Genomic DNA, 16,495 nt, shown 5'->3' with positions numbered 1-16,495 from the left:
ACCCTAAAACCCTAACCCTGGGCCCTGGCCCTGACCCTAAAACCCTAACCCTGGGCCCTGGACCTGACCCTAAAACCCTAACCCTGGGCCCTGGCACTGATCCTAAAACCCTAACCCTGGGCCCTGGCCCTGAGCCTAAAACCCTAACCCTGGGCCCTGGCCCTGACTCTAAAACCCGAACCCTGGGCCCTGGCCCCGAACCTAAAACCCTAACCCTGGGCCCTGGCCCTGACCCTAAAACCCTAACCCTGGGCCCTGGCCCTGACCCTAAAACCCTAACCCTGGGCCCTGGCCCTGACCCTAAAACCCTAACCCTGGGCCCTGGCCCTGAGCCTAAAACCCTAACCCTGGGCCATGGCCCTGAGCCTAAAACCCTAACCCTGGGCCCTGACCCTAAAACAACCCTAACTTTGGGCCCTGGCCCTGACCCTAAAACACCCCTAGCCCTGGGCCCTGGCCCTGACCCTAAAACAACCCTAACACTGGGCCCTGGCCCTGACCCTGAAACAACCCTAACCCTGGGCCCTGGCCCAAATTGTAATGAGGTCTGTTGGGCAAAATTCCATATAAGCATAGTATAAATTAATAAAGCAAATCGTGATAAATTAGTACGATTGACTTTCTGGAGTTTCTGACAATAAAAGTAAGGAAAATGCAGAACACAAAGACAGAGAGTAAAAAGAGAAATTAGGAAAGCATTCTACATGTTTAATAGGAAGACACTGGCCGTGTTCGTGCAGCGGCAGTATGTCGTGACATGACATACTTTGGAGAGAAGTTAACAGATGAGGAAGTTGATAAAAATCATCAGAGAAGCAAAATACTGCTAGCGGCACTCAAGGAAACCACGAAATTTCCATAACTTATGTCAGCAAAGTGGGAATATTGTACAGTGTGTGTTGAAGTTCCTATACAACATTGTTTATCTGCCGTTTGTTTGTTTGTAAGGAATGTATATACTAAAAGTTCTTCTTGCTGTCAAAAGAATATGTGTGAATAAGTCATTTTAACTTATTCTTCTGTTTTTCTTTTATCTTCCTGCCATCATCCCACAGCCTTACTTTAGAAATTTTTTCTTTAGAAAATTGAACAAGTGCCCCTTGTGGTGGCACATACCTCGAGGATGGGAGGCAGGGGTGGAACGGTCACTTGAGGCCATTAGTTTGACACCAGCCTGGCCAACAAAGTGAGACCCCATGTCTGCAAAACAATTTAAAGATTAGCCAAGTATCGTCATGGATACCTACAGTCCCAGCTACCTCAACTTACGGAGAAAGTTCAGGGCCTGGAGAGAAGGCTGGGAGGCAGGAGCTGGGTCTAAAGAGGCCATTGGAACGATGGAGCTGTGCCTGTGGAGGCTGTTGTGAGGCAGTAGGCTCATCTGCGGAGACTGCCGTGAGGTAGGGTATGGGCCTCAATAGGCCATTGTGAGTCATGAGCTTCACCTGTAGAGGCTGACTGGAGAGAGTTCTGGGCCTGGCGAGGCTGCCGGGAGGTAGGAGCTGGGCCAGAAGATTTAAGCACATTTACGTTTATTAGGCACTTCATTTCCATTATTACACTGGAATATATAATAAAATAATTATAGAACTCACCATAATGTAGAATCAGTGGGCGTGTTAAGCTTGTTTTCCTGAAACTGGATGGTCCCACCTGAGCGTGATGGGAGAAAGTGACAGATCAATAGGTATTAGATTCTCATAAGAACAGCGCAACCTAGATCCCTCACATGCACGGTTCACAACAGGGTGCGTTCTCCTATGAGAATCTAATGCTGCTGCTCATCTGAGAAGGTGGAGCTCAGGCGGGAATGTGAGCAAAGGGGAGTGGCTGTAAATACAGACGAAGCTTCCCTCACTCCCTCACTCGACACCACTCACCTGCTGTGTGGCTCCTTACGGCTCCATGGCTCAGGGGTTGGGGACCCCTGCTCAAGTGCATCCAAAGCGACCCTTCCCACACCAGTCCTCATAGTAGTCAAGGGCAGCAACCACTTAGCCCCCAAGGCATGTGCCTCAGCTGGCATTTCATCACAATCAACAGTAAGTGGTAGCTTGACTCACTGTGAGGTCACTTCCTGGAAATCACCCTAACCCTGGGCCCTGACCCTAAAACCCTAACCCTGGGCCATGACCCTAAAACCCTAACCCTGGGTCCTGACCCTGAAACTCTAACCCTGGGCCCTGACCCTAAAAACCTAACCCTGGGCCCAGGCCCTGACCCTAAAACCCTAACCCTGGGCCCTGGCCCTGAACCTAAAACCCTAACCCTGGGCCCTGGCCCTGACCCTAAAACCCTAACCCTGGGCCCAGGCCCTGACCCTAAAACCCTAACCGTGGGCAGTGGCCCTAACCCTAAAACCCTAACCCTGGGCCCTGGACCTGACCCTAAAACCCTAACCCTGGGCCCTGGCACTGATCCTAAAACCCTAACCCTGGGCCCTGGCCCTGAGCCTAAAACCCTAACCCTGGGCCCTGGCCCTGACTCTAAAACCCGAACCCTGGGCCCTGGCCCCGAACCTAAAACCCTAACCCTGGGTCCTGGCCCTGACCCTAAAACCCTAACCCTGGCCCCTGGCCCTGACCCTAAAACCCTAACCCTGGGCCCTGGCCCTGACCCTAAAACCCTAACCCTGGGCCCTGGCCCTGAGCCTAAAACCCTAACCCTGGGCCATGGCCCTGAGCCTAAAACCCTAACCCTGGGCCCTGACCCTAAAACAACCCTAACTTTGGGCCCTGGCCCTGACCCTAAAACACCCCTAGCCCTGGGCCCTGGCCCTGACCCTAAAACAACCCTAACACTGGGCCCTGGCCCTGACCCTGAAACAACCCTAACCCTGGGCCCTGGCCCAAATTGTAATGAGGTCTGTTGGGCAAAATTCCATATAAGCATAGTATAAATTAATAAAGCAAATCGTGATAAATTAGTACGATTGACTTTCTGGAGTTTCTGACAATAAAAGTAAGGAAAATGCAGAACACAAAGACAGAGAGTAAAAAGAGAAATTAGGAAAGCATTCTACATGTTTAATAGGAAGACACTGGCCGTGTTCGTGCAGCGGCAGTATGTCGTGACATGACATACTTTGGAGAGAAGTTAACAGATGAGGAAGTTGATAAAAATCATCAGAGAAGCAAAATACTGCTAGCGACACTCAAGGAAACCACGAAATTTCCATAACTTATGTCAGCAAAGTGGGAATATTGTACAGTGTGTGTTGAAGTTCCTATACAACATTGTTTATCGGCCGTTTGTTTGTTTGTAAGGAATGTATATACTAAAAGTTCTTCTTGCTGTCAAAAGAATATGTGTGAATAAGTCATTTTAACTTATTCTTCTGTTTTTCTTTTATCTTCCTGCCATCATCCCACAGCCTTACTTTAGAAATTTTTTCTTTAGAAAATTGAACAAGTGCCCCTTGTGGTGGCACATACCTCGAGGATGGGAGGCAGGGGTGGAACGGTCACTTGAGGCCATTAGTTTGACACCAGCCTGGCCAACAAAGTGAGACCCCATGTCTGCAAAACAATTTAAAGATTAGCCAAGTATCGTCATGGATACCTACAGTCCCAGCTACCTCAACTTACGGAGAAAGTTCAGGGCCTGGAGAGAAGGCTGGGAGGCAGGAGCTGGGTCTAAAGAGGCCATTGGAACGATGGAGCTGTGCCTGTGGAGGCTGTTGTGAGGCAGTAGGCTCATCTGCGGAGACTGCCGTGAGGTAGGGTATGGGCCTAAATAGGCCATTGTGAGTCATGAGCTTGGTCTGTAGAGGCTGACTGGAGAGAGTTCTGGGCCTGGCGAGGCTGCCGGGAGGTAGGAGCTGGGCCAAAAGATTTAAGCACATTTACGTTTATTAGGCACTTCATTTCCATTATTACACTGGAATATATAATAAAATAATTATAGAACTCACCATAATGTAGAATCAGTGGGCGTGTTAAGCTTGTTTTCCTGAAACTGGATGGTCCCACCTGAGCGTGATGGGAGAAAGTGACAGATCAATAGGTATTAGATTCTCATAAGAACAGCGCAACCTAGATCCCTCACATGCACGGTTCACAACAGGGTGCGTTCTCCTATGAGAATCTAATGCTGCTGCTCATCTGAGAAGGTGGAGCTCAGGCGGGAATGTGAGCAAAGGGGAGTGGCTGTAAATACAGACGAAGCTTCCCTCACTCCCTCACTCGACACCACTCACCTGCTGTGTGGCTCCTTACGGCTCCATGGCTCAGGGGTTGGGGACCCCTGCTCAAGTGCATCCAAAGCGACCCTTCCCACACCAGTCTTCATAGTAGTCAAGGGCAGCAACCACTTAGCCCCCAAGGCATATACCTCAGCTGGCATTTCATCACAATCAACAGTAAGTGGTAGCTTGAGTCACTGTGAGGTCACTTTCTGGAAATCACCCTAACCCTGGGCCCTGACCCTAAAACCCTAACCCTGGGCCATGACCCTAAAACCCTAACCCTGGGTCCTGACCCTAAAACCCTAACCCTGGGCCCTGACCCTAAAAACCTAACCCTGGGCCCTGACCTTAAAAACCTAACCCTGGGCCCAGGCCCTGACCCTAAAACCCTAACCCTGGGCCCTGGCCCTGAACCTAAAACCCTAACCCTGGGCCCTGGCCCTGACCCTAAAACCCTAACCCTGGGCCCAGGCCCTGACGCTACAACCCTAACCGTGGGCAGTGGCCCTAACCCTAAAACCCTAACCCTGGGCCCTGGACCTGACCCTAAAACCCTAACCCTGGGCCCTGGCACTGATCCTAAAACCCTAACCCTGGGCCCTGGCCCTAACCCTAAAACCCTAACCCTGGGCCCTGGCCCCGAACCTAAAACCCTAACCCTGGGCCCTGGCCCTGAGCCTAAAACCCTAACCCTGGGCCCTGGCCCTGACCCTAAAACCCTAACCCTGGGCCCTGGCCCTGACCCTAAAACCCTAACCCTGGGCCCTGGCCCTGAGCCTAAAACCCTAACCCTGGGCCCTGGCCCTGAGCCTAAAACCCTAACCCTGGGCCCTGACCCTAAAACAACCCTAACTTTGGGCCCTGGCCCTGACCCTAAAACACCCCTAGCCCTGGGCCCTGGCCCTGACCCTAAAACAACCCTAACACTGGGCCCTGGCCCTGACCCTGAAACAACCCTAACCCTGGGCCCTGGCCCAAATTGTAATGAGGTCTGTTGGGCAAAATTCCATATAAGCATAGTATAAATTAATAAAGCAAATCGTGATAAATTAGTACGATTGACTTTCTGGAGTTTCTGACAATAAAAGTAAGGAAAATGCAGAACACAAAGACAGAGAGTAAAAAGAGAAATTAGGAAAGCATTCTACATGTTTAATAGGAAGACACTGCCCGTGTTCGTGCAGCGGCAGTATGTCGTGACATGACATACTTTGGAGAGAAGTTAACAGATGAGGAAGTTGATAAAAATCATCAGAGAAGCAAAATACTGGTAGTGACACTCAAGGAAACCACGAAATTTCCATAACTTATGTCAGCAAAGTGGGAATATTGTACAGTGTGTGTTGAAGTTCCTATACAACATTGTTTATCTGCCGTTTGTTTGTTTGTAAGGAATGTATATACTAAAAATTCTTCTTGCTGTCAAAAGAATATGTGTGAATAAGTCATATTAACTTATTCTTCTGTTTTTCTTTTATCTTCCTGCCATCATCCCACAGCCTTACTTTGGAAATTTTTTCTTTAGAAAATTGAACAAGTGCCCCTTGTGGTGGCACATACCTCAAGGATGGGAGGCAGGGGTGGAAGGGTCACTTGAGGCCATTAGTTTGACACCAGCCTGGCCAACAAAGTGAGACCCCATGTCTGCAAAACATTTAAAGATTAGCCAAGTATCGTCATGGATACCTACAGTCCCAGCTACCTCAACTTACGGAGAAAGTTCAGGGCCTGGAGAGAAGGCTGGGAGGCAGGAGCTGGGTCTAAAGAGGCCATTGTAACGATGGAGCTGTGCCTGTGGAGGCTGTTGTGAGGCAGTAGGCTCATCTGCGGAGACTGCCGTGAGGTAGGGTATGGGCCTAAATAGGCCATTGTGAGTCATGAGCTTGGTCTGTAGAGGCTGACTGGAGAGAGTTCTGGGCCTGGCGAGGCTGCCGGGAGGTAGGAGCTGGGCCAGAAGATTTAAGCACATTTACGTTTATTAGGCACTTCATTTCCATTATTACACTGGAATATATAATAAAATAATTATAGAACTCACCATAATGTAGAATCAGTGGGCGTGTTAAGCTTGTTTTCCTGAAACTGGATGGTCCCACCTGAGCGTGATGGGAGAAAGTGACAGATCAATAGGTATTAGATTCTCATAAGAACAGCGCAACCTAGATCCCTCACATGCACGGTTCACAACAGGGTGCGTTCTCCTATGAGAATCTAATGCTGCTGCTCATCTGAGAAGGTGGAGCTCAGGCGGGAATGTGAGCAAAGGGGAGTGGCTGTAAATACAGACGAAGCTTCCCTCACTCCCTCACTCGACACCACTCACCTGCTGTGTGGCTCCTTACGGCTCCATGGCTCAGGGGTTGGGGACCCCTGCTCAAGTGCATCCAAAGCGACCCTTCCCACACCAGTCTTCATAGTAGTCAAGGGCAGCAACCACTTAGCCCCCAAGGCATGTGCCTCAGCTGGCATTTCATCACAATCAACAGTAAGTGGTAGCTTGAGTCACTGTGAGGTCACTTCCTGGAAATCACCCTAACCCTGGGCCCTGACCCTAAAACCCTAACCCTGGGCCATGACCCTAAAACCCTAACACTGGGTCCTGACCCTAAAACCCTAACCCTGGGCCCTGACCCTAAAACCCTAACCCTGGGCCCTGACCCTAAAACCCTAACCCTGGGCCCAGGCCCTGACCCTAAAACCCTAACCCTGGGCCATGACCCTAAAACCCTAACCCTGGGTCCTGACCCTAAAACCCTAACCCTGGGCTCTGACCCTAAAACCCTAACCCTGGGCCCTGACCCTAAAAACCTAACCCTGGGCCCAGGCCCTGACCCTAAAACCCTAACCCTGGGCCCTGTCTCTGACCCTAAAACCCTAACCCTTGGCCCTGGCACCGAGCCTAAAACCCTAACCGTGGGCCCTGGCCCTGAGCCTAAAACCCTAACCCTGGGCCCTGGCCCTGAGCCTAAAACCCTAACCCTGGGCCCTGGCCCTGACCCTAAAACCCTAACCCTGGGCCCTGGACCTGACCCTAAAACCCTAACCCTGGGCCCTGGCACTGATCCTAAAACCCTATCCCTGGGCCCTGGCCCTGAGCCTAAAACCCTAACCCTGGGCCCTGGCCCTGACTCTAAAACCCGAACCCTGGGCCCTGGCCCCGAACCTAAAACCCTAAACCTGGGCCCTAGCCCTGAGCCTAAAACCCTAACCCTGGGCCCTGGCCCTGACCCTAAAACCCTAACCCTGGGCCCTGGCCCTGAGCCTAAAACCCTAACCCTGGGCCCTGGCCCTGAGCCTAAAACCCTAACCCTGGGCCATGGCCCTGAGCCTAAAACCCTAACCCTGGGCCCTGACCCTAAAACAACCCTAACTTTGGGCCCTGGCCCTGACCCTAAAACACCCCTAGCCCTGGGCCCTGGCCCTGACCCTAAAACAACCCTAACACTGGGCCCTGGCCCTGACCCTGAAACAACCCTAACCCTGGGCCCTGGCCCAAATTGTAATGAGGTCTGTTGGGCAAAATTCCATATAAGCATAGTATAAATTAATAAAGCAAATCGTGATAAATTAGTACGATTGACTTTCTGGAGTTTCTGACAATAAAAGTAAGGAAAATGCAGAACACAAAGACAGAGAGTAAAAAGAGAAGTTAGGAAAGCATTCTACATGTTTAATAGGAAGACACTGCCCGTGTTCGTGCAGCGGCAGTATGTCGTGACATGACATACTTTGGAGAGAAGTTAACAGATGAGGAAGTTGATAAAAATCATCAGAGAAGCAAAATACTGCTAGCGACACTCAAGGAAACCACGAAATTTCCATAACTTATGTCAGCAAAGTGGGAATATTGTACAGTGTGTGTTGAAGTTCCTATACAACATTGTTTATCTGCCGTTTGTTTGTTTGTAAGGAATGTATATACTAAAAGTTCTTCTTGCTGTCAAAAGAATATGTGTGAATAAGTCATTTTAACTTATTCTTCTGTTTTTCTTTTATCTTCCTGCCATCATCCCACAGCCTTACTTTAGAAATTTTTTCTTTAGAAAATTGAACAAGTGCCCCTTGTGGTGGCACATACCTCGAGGATGGGAGGCAGGGGTGGAAGGGTCACTTGAGGCCATTAGTTTGACACCAGCCTGGCCAACAAAGTGAGACCCCATGTCTGCAAAACAATTTAAAGATTAGCCAAGTATCGTCATGTATACCTACAGTCCCAGCTACCTCAACTTACGGAGAAAGTTCAGGGCCTGGAGAGAAGGCTGGGAGGCAGGAGCTGGGTCTAAAGAGGCCATTGTAACGATGGAGCTGTGCCTGTGGAGGCTGTTGTGAGGCAGTAGGCTCATCTGTGGAGACTGCCGTGAGGTAGGGTATGGGCCTAAATAGGCCATTGTGAGTCATGAGCTTGGTCTGTAGAGGCTGACTGGAGAGAGTTCTGGGCCTGGCGAGGCTGCCGGGAGGTAGGAGCTGGGCCAGAAGATTTAAACACATTTACGTTTATTAGGCACTTCATTTCCATTATTACACTGGAATATATAATAAAATAATTATAGAACTCACCATAATGTAGAATCAGTGGGCGTGTTAAGCTTGTTTTCCTGAAACTGGATGGTCCCACCTGAGCGTGATGGGAGAAAGTGACAGATCAATAGGTATTAGATTCTCATAAGAACAGCGCAACCTAGATCCCTCACATGCACGGTTCACAACAGGGTGCGTTCTCCTATGAGAATCTAATGCTGCTGCTCATCTGAGAAGGTGGAGCTCAGGCGGGAATGTGAGCAAAGGGGAGTGGCTGTAAATACAGACGAAGCTTCCCTCACTCCCTCACTCGACACCACTCACCTGCTGTGTGGCTCCTTACGGCTCCATGGCTCAGGGGTTGGGGACCCCCGCTCAAGTGCATCCAAAGCGACCCTTCCCACACCAGTCTTCATAGTAGTCAAGGGCAGCAACCACTTAGCCCCCAAGGCATGTGCCTCAGCTGGCATTTCATCACAATCAACAGTAAGTGGTAGCTTGAGTCACTGTGAGGTCACTTCCTGGAAATCACCCTAACCCAGGGCCCTGACCCTAAAACCCTAACCCTGGGCCATGACCCTAAAACCCTAACCCTGGGTCCTGACCCTAAAACCCTAACCCTGGGCTCTGACCCTAAAACCCTAACCCTGGGCCCTGACCCTAAAAACCTAACCCTGGGCCCAGGCCCTGACCCTAAAACCCTAACCCTGGGCCGTGGCTCTGACCCTAAAACCCTAACCCTTGGCCCTGGCACTGAGCCTAAAACCCTAACCGTGGGCCCTGGCCCTGAGCCTAAAACCCTAACCCTGGGCCCTGGCCCTGACCCTAAAACCCTAACCCTGGGCCCTGGCCCTGACCCTAAAACCCTAACCCTGGGCCCTGGACCTGACCCTAAAACCCTAACCCTGGGCCCTGGCACTGATCCTAAAACCCTAACCCTGGGCCCTGGCCCTGAGCCTAAAACCCTAACCCTGGGCCCTGGCCCTGACTCTAAAACCCGAACCCTGGGCCCTGGCCCCGAACCTAAAACCCTAACCCTGGGCCCTGGCCCTGACCCTAAAACCCTAACCCTGGGCCCTGGCCCTGACCCTAAAACCCTAACCCTGGGCCCTGGCCCTGACCCTAAAACCCTAACCCTGGGCCCTGGCCCTGAGCCTAAAACCCTAACCCTGGGCCATGGCCCTGAGCCTAAAACCCTAACCCTGGGCCCTGACCCTAAAACAACCCTAACTTTGGGCCCTGGCCCTGACCCTAAAACACCCCTAGCCCTGGGCCCTGGCCCTGACCCTAAAACAACCCTAACACTGGGCCCTGGCCCTGACCCTGAAACAACCCTAACCCTGGGCCCTGGCCCAAATTGTAATGAGGTCTGTTGGGCAAAATTCCATATAAGCATAGTATAAATTAATAAAGCAAATCGTGATAAATTAGTACGATTGACTTTCTGGAGTTTCTGACAATAAAAGTAAGGAAAATGCAGAACACAAAGACAGAGAGTAAAAAGAGAAATTAGGAAAGCATTCTACATGTTTAATAGGAAGACACTGGCCGTGTTCGTGCAGCGGCAGTATGTCGTGACATGACATACTTTGGAGAGAAGTTAACAGATGAGGAAGTTGATAAAAATCATCAGAGAAGCAAAATACTGCTAGCGGCACTCAAGGAAACCACGAAATTTCCATAACTTATGTCAGCAAAGTGGGAATATTGTACAGTGTGTGTTGAAGTTCCTATACAACATTGTTTATCTGCCGTTTGTTTGTTTGTAAGGAATGTATATACTAAAAGTTCTTCTTGCTGTCAAAAGAATATGTGTGAATAAGTCATTTTAACTTATTCTTCTGTTTTTCTTTTATCTTCCTGCCATCATCCCACAGCCTTACTTTAGAAATTTTTTCTTTAGAAAATTGAACAAGTGCCCCTTGTGGTGGCACATACCTCGAGGATGGGAGGCAGGGGTGGAACGGTCACTTGAGGCCATTAGTTTGACACCAGCCTGGCCAACAAAGTGAGACCCCATGTCTGCAAAACAATTTAAAGATTAGCCAAGTATCGTCATGGATACCTACAGTCCCAGCTACCTCAACTTACGGAGAAAGTTCAGGGCCTGGAGAGAAGGCTGGGAGGCAGGAGCTGGGTCTAAAGAGGCCATTGGAACGATGGAGCTGTGCCTGTGGAGGCTGTTGTGAGGCAGTAGGCTCATCTGCGGAGACTGCCGTGAGGTAGGGTATGGGCCTCAATAGGCCATTGTGAGTCATGAGCTTCACCTGTAGAGGCTGACTGGAGAGAGTTCTGGGCCTGGCGAGGCTGCCGGGAGGTAGGAGCTGGGCCAGAAGATTTAAGCACATTTACGTTTATTAGGCACTTCATTTCCATTATTACACTGGAATATATAATAAAATAATTATAGAACTCACCATAATGTAGAATCAGTGGGCGTGTTAAGCTTGTTTTCCTGAAACTGGATGGTCCCACCTGAGCGTGATGGGAGAAAGTGACAGATCAATAGGTATTAGATTCTCATAAGAACAGCGCAACCTAGATCCCTCACATGCACGGTTCACAACAGGGTGCGTTCTCCTATGAGAATCTAATGCTGCTGCTCATCTGAGAAGGTGGAGCTCAGGCGGGAATGTGAGCAAAGGGGAGTGGCTGTAAATACAGACGAAGCTTCCCTCACTCCCTCACTCGACACCACTCACCTGCTGTGTGGCTCCTTACGGCTCCATGGCTCAGGGGTTGGGGACCCCTGCTCAAGTGCATCCAAAGCGACCCTTCCCACACCAGTCCTCATAGTAGTCAAGGGCAGCAACCACTTAGCCCCCAAGGCATGTGCCTCAGCTGGCATTTCATCACAATCAACAGTAAGTGGTAGCTTGACTCACTGTGAGGTCACTTCCTGGAAATCACCCTAACCCTGGGCCCTGACCCTAAAACCCTAACCCTGGGCCATGACCCTAAAACCCTAACCCTGGGTCCTGACCCTGAAACTCTAACCCTGGGCCCTGACCCTAAAAACCTAACCCTGGGCCCAGGCCCTGACCCTAAAACCCTAACCCTGGGCCCTGGCCCTGAACCTAAAACCCTAACCCTGGGCCCTGGCCCTGACCCTAAAACCCTAACCCTGGGCCCAGGCCCTGACCCTAAAACCCTAACCGTGGGCAGTGGCCCTAACCCTAAAACCCTAACCCTGGGCCCTGGACCTGACCCTAAAACCCTAACCCTGGGCCCTGGCACTGATCCTAAAACCCTAACCCTGGGCCCTGGCCCTGAGCCTAAAACCCTAACCCTGGGCCCTGGCCCTGACTCTAAAACCCGAACCCTGGGCCCTGGCCCCGAACCTAAAACCCTAACCCTGGGTCCTGGCCCTGACCCTAAAACCCTAACCCTGGCCCCTGGCCCTGACCCTAAAACCCTAACCCTGGGCCCTGGCCCTGACCCTAAAACCCTAACCCTGGGCCCTGGCCCTGAGCCTAAAACCCTAACCCTGGGCCATGGCCCTGAGCCTAAAACCCTAACCCTGGGCCCTGACCCTAAAACAACCCTAACTTTGGGCCCTGGCCCTGACCCTAAAACACCCCTAGCCCTGGGCCCTGGCCCTGACCCTAAAACAACCCTAACACTGGGCCCTGGCCCTGACCCTGAAACAACCCTAACCCTGGGCCCTGGCCCAAATTGTAATGAGGTCTGTTGGGCAAAATTCCATATAAGCATAGTATAAATTAATAAAGCAAATCGTGATAAATTAGTACGATTGACTTTCTGGAGTTTCTGACAATAAAAGTAAGGAAAATGCAGAACACAAAGACAGAGAGTAAAAAGAGAAATTAGGAAAGCATTCTACATGTTTAATAGGAAGACACTGGCCGTGTTCGTGCAGCGGCAGTATGTCGTGACATGACATACTTTGGAGAGAAGTTAACAGATGAGGAAGTTGATAAAAATCATCAGAGAAGCAAAATACTGCTAGCGACACTCAAGGAAACCACAAAATTTCCATAACTTATGTCAGCAAAGTGGGAATATTGTACAGTGTGTGTTGAAGTTCCTATACAACATTGTTTATCTGCCGTTTGTTTGTTTGTAAGGAATGTATATACTAAAAGTTCTTCTTGCTGTCAAAAGAATATGTGTGAATAAGTCATTTTAACTTATTCTTCTGTTTTTCTTTTATCTTCCTGCCATCATCCCACAGCCTTACTTTAGAAATTTTTTCTTTAGAAAATTGAACAAGTGCCCCTTGTGGTGGCACATACCTCGAGGATGGGAGGCAGGGGTGGAACGGTCACTTGAGGCCATTAGTTTGACACCAGCCTGGCCAACAAAGTGAGACCCCATGTCTGCAAAACAATTTAAAGATTAGCCAAGTATCGTCATGGATACCTACAGTCCCAGCTACCTCAACTTACGGAGAAAGTTCAGGGCCTGGAGAGAAGGCTGGGAGGCAGGAGCTGGGTCTAAAGAGGCCATTGGAACGATGGAGCTGTGCCTGTGGAGGCTGTTGTGAGGCAGTAGGCTCATCTGCGGAGACTGCCGTGAGGTAGGGTATGGGCCTCAATAGGCCATTGTGAGTCATGAGCTTCACCTGTAGAGGCTGACTGGAGAGAGTTCTGGGCCTGGCGAGGCTGCCGGGAGGTAGGAGCTGGGCCAGAAGATTTAAGCACATTTACGTTTATTAGGCACTTCATTTCCATTATTACACTGGAATATATAATAAAATAATTATAGAACTCACCATAATGTAGAATCAGTGGGCGTGTTAAGCTTGTTTTCCTGAAACTGGATGGTCCCACCTGAGCGTGATGGGGGAAAGTGACAGATCAATAGGTATTAGATTCTCATAAGAACAGCGCAACCTAGATCCCTCACATGCACGGTTCACAACAGGGTGCGTTCTCCTATGAGAATCTAATGCTGCTGCTCATCTGAGAAGGTGGAGCTCAGGCGGGAATGTGAGCAAAGGGGAGTGGCTGTAAATACAGACGAAGCTTCCCTCACTCCCTCACTCGACACCACTCACCTGCTGTGTGGCTCCTTACGGCTCCATGGCTCAGGGGTTGGGGACACCCGCTCAAGTGCATCCAAAGCGACCCTTCCCACACCAGTCCTCATAGTAGTCAAGGGCAGCAACCACTTAGCCCCCAAGGCATGTGCCTCAGCTGGCATTTCATCACAATCAACAGTAAGTGGTAGCTTGACTCACTGTGAGGTCACTTCCTGGAAATCACCCTAACCCTGGGCCCTGACCCTAAAACCCTAACCCTGGGCCATGACCCTAAAACCCTAACCCTGGGTCCTGACCCTGAAACTCTAACCCTGGGCCCTGACCCTAAAACCCTAACCCTGGGCCCTGACCCTAAAAACCTAACCCTGGGCCCAGGCCCTGACCCTAAAACCCTAACCCTGGGCCCTGGCCCTGAACCTAAAACACTAACCCTGGGCCCTGGCCCTGACCCTAAAACCCTAACCCTGGGCCCAGGCCCTGACCCTAAAACCCTAACCGTGGGCAGTGGCCCTAACCCTAAAACCCTAACCCTGGGCCCTGGACCTGACCCTAAAACCCTAACCCTGGGCCCTGGCACTGATCCTAAAACCCTAACCCTGGGCCCTGACCCTGAGCCTAAAACCCTAACCCTGGGCCCTAACCCTAAAACAACCCTAACCCTGGACCCTGACTTTAAAACTACCCTAACCCTGGGCCCTGACCCTAAAACAACCCTAATCCTGGGCCCTGACAGTAAAACAACCATAGCCCTGGGCCCTGACCCTAAAACAACCCTAACTTTGGGCCCTGGCCCTGCCCCTAAAACAACCCTAACCCTGGGCCCTGGCACTGACCCTAAAACAACGCTAACCTTGGGCCCTGGCCCTGACCCTAAAACACCCCTAACCCTGGGACCTAACCCTAAAACAACCCTAACCCTGGACCCTGACTTTAAAACAACCCTAACCCTGGGCCCTGACCCTGAAACAACCCTAACCCTGGGCCCTGACCCTGAAACAACCTTAACCCTGGGCTCTGACCCTAAAACAACCCTAACCCTGGGCCCTGACTCTAAAACAACCCTAACCCTGGGCCCTGAGCCTAAAACCCTAACCATAGGCCCTGGCCCTGAGCCTAAAACCCGAACCCTGGGCCCTGGCCCTGAGCCTAAAAAAATATCCCTAGGCCCTGCCCCTGAGCCTAAAACAATATCCCTAGGCCCTGCCCCTGAGCCTAAAACCCTAACCCTGGGTCCTGGCCCTGAGCCTACAACCCTAACCCTGGGCCCTGGACCTGAGCCTAAAATCCTAACCCTGGGCCCTGGTCCTGAGCCTAAAACCTTAAACCTGGGCCCTGGCCCTGAGCCTAAAACCCTAACCCTGGGCCCTGGCCCTGAGCCTGAAACCCCAAACCTGGGCCCTGGCCCTGAGCCTAAAACCCTAACCCTGGGCCCTGGCCCTGAGCCTAAAACCCTAACCCTGGGCCCTAACCCTAAAACAACCCTAACCCTGGGCCCTGACCCTAAAATAACCCTACCCCTGGGCCCTGACCCTGAAACAACACTAACCCTGGGCCCTGACCCTGAAACCACCCTAACCCTGGGCCCTGACCCTGAAACAACCCTAACCCTCGGCCCTGACACTAAAACAACCCTAACCCTGGGCCCTGACCCTCAAACAACCCTAACCCTGGGCCCTGACCCTAAAACCACCCTAACCCACGGCCCTGACGCTAAAACAACCCTAACCCTGGGCCCTGACCCTAAAACAACCCTAACCCTGGGCCCTGACCCTAAAACCCTAAACCTGGGCCCTGGCCCTGAGCCTAAAACCCTATCTCTGGTCCCTGGCCCTGAGACTAAAACCCTAACAATGGACCCTGGCCGTGAGCCTAAAACCTTAACCCTGGGCCCTGGCCCTGAGCCTAAAACCCAAACCCTGGGCCCTGGCCCTGAGCCAAAAACCCTAACCTTGGGCTCGGGCCCTGAGCCTGAAACCCCAACCCTGGGCCCTGGCCCTGAGCCTAAAACCCTAACCTTGGGCCCTGGACCTGAGCCGAAAACCCTAACCCTGGGCCCTAAACCTAAGAGAACCATAACCCGAGGCCCTGACCCTAAAACAACCCTAACCCTGGGCCCTGACCCTAAAACAACCCTAACCCTGGGCCCGGACCCTAAAACAACCCTAACCCTGGGCCCTGACCCTAAAACAACCCTAACCCTAGACCCTGACCCTAAAACAACCCTAACCCTGGGCCCTAACCCTAAAGCAAACCTAACCCTGGGCCCTGACCCTAAAACAACGCTAACTCTGGGCCCTGACCCTGAAACAACACTAACCCTGGACCCTGACCATAAAACAACCCTAACCCTGGGCCCTGGCCATGACCCTAAAACAACCCTAACCCTGCGCCCTGAGCCTAAAACCCTAACCCTGGGCCCTGGCCCTGAGCCTAAAACCCTAACCATGGGCCCTGGCCCTGACCCTAAAACAACCGTAATCCTGGGCCCTGGCCCTGACCCTAAAACCCTAACCCTGGGCCCTGACCCTAAAACCCTAACCCTGGGCCCTGACCCTAAAACCCTAACCCTGGGCCCTGGCCCTGACCCCAAAACCCTAACCCTGGGCCCTGGCCCTGAGGTTAAACCCTAACCCTGGGCCCTGGCCCTGAGGCTAAAACCCGAACCCTGGGCCCTGGCCCTGACCCCAAAAACCCGAACCCTGGTCCCTGGCCCTGACCCCAAAAACCCGAACCCTGGTCCCTGGCCCTGACCCTAAAACCCAAACCCTGGGCCCTGGCACTGAGCC

The 16,495-nt window shown here is 51.6% G+C and overlaps 1 protein-coding gene across 3 annotated transcripts in view; it reads right to left on the bottom strand.

Moving 5' to 3' along the window:
- Positions 1-22: 22 nt before the first annotated feature.
- LOC134759133 (decreased expression in renal and prostate cancer protein-like) overlaps positions 23-16,495 on the bottom strand; it is a 75,796-nt gene continuing 59,323 nt past the window's right edge. For 2 of the 3 annotated variants that reach the window (XM_063709654.1, XM_063709655.1), the window contains one exon: positions 23-13,497. In XM_063709654.1, coding sequence (XP_063565724.1) covers positions 6,700-7,722 — 1,023 coding nt within the window. In that variant the 5' untranslated portion in view covers positions 7,723-13,497 and the 3' untranslated portion in view covers positions 23-6,699. The remainder of the gene's footprint in view (positions 13,498-16,495) is intronic. The other variant, XR_010135069.1, reaches the window with a different exon arrangement.

Source organism: Gorilla gorilla, chromosome 7, assembly GCF_029281585.2.
Source record: "Gorilla gorilla gorilla isolate KB3781 chromosome 7, NHGRI_mGorGor1-v2.1_pri, whole genome shotgun sequence".
In the NCBI taxonomy this organism is placed as follows: Eukaryota; Metazoa; Chordata; class Mammalia; order Primates; family Hominidae; genus Gorilla; species Gorilla gorilla.
Note: the sequence above shows the minus strand (reverse complement) of the source record. Positions and strands in the feature narration are given on the sequence as shown.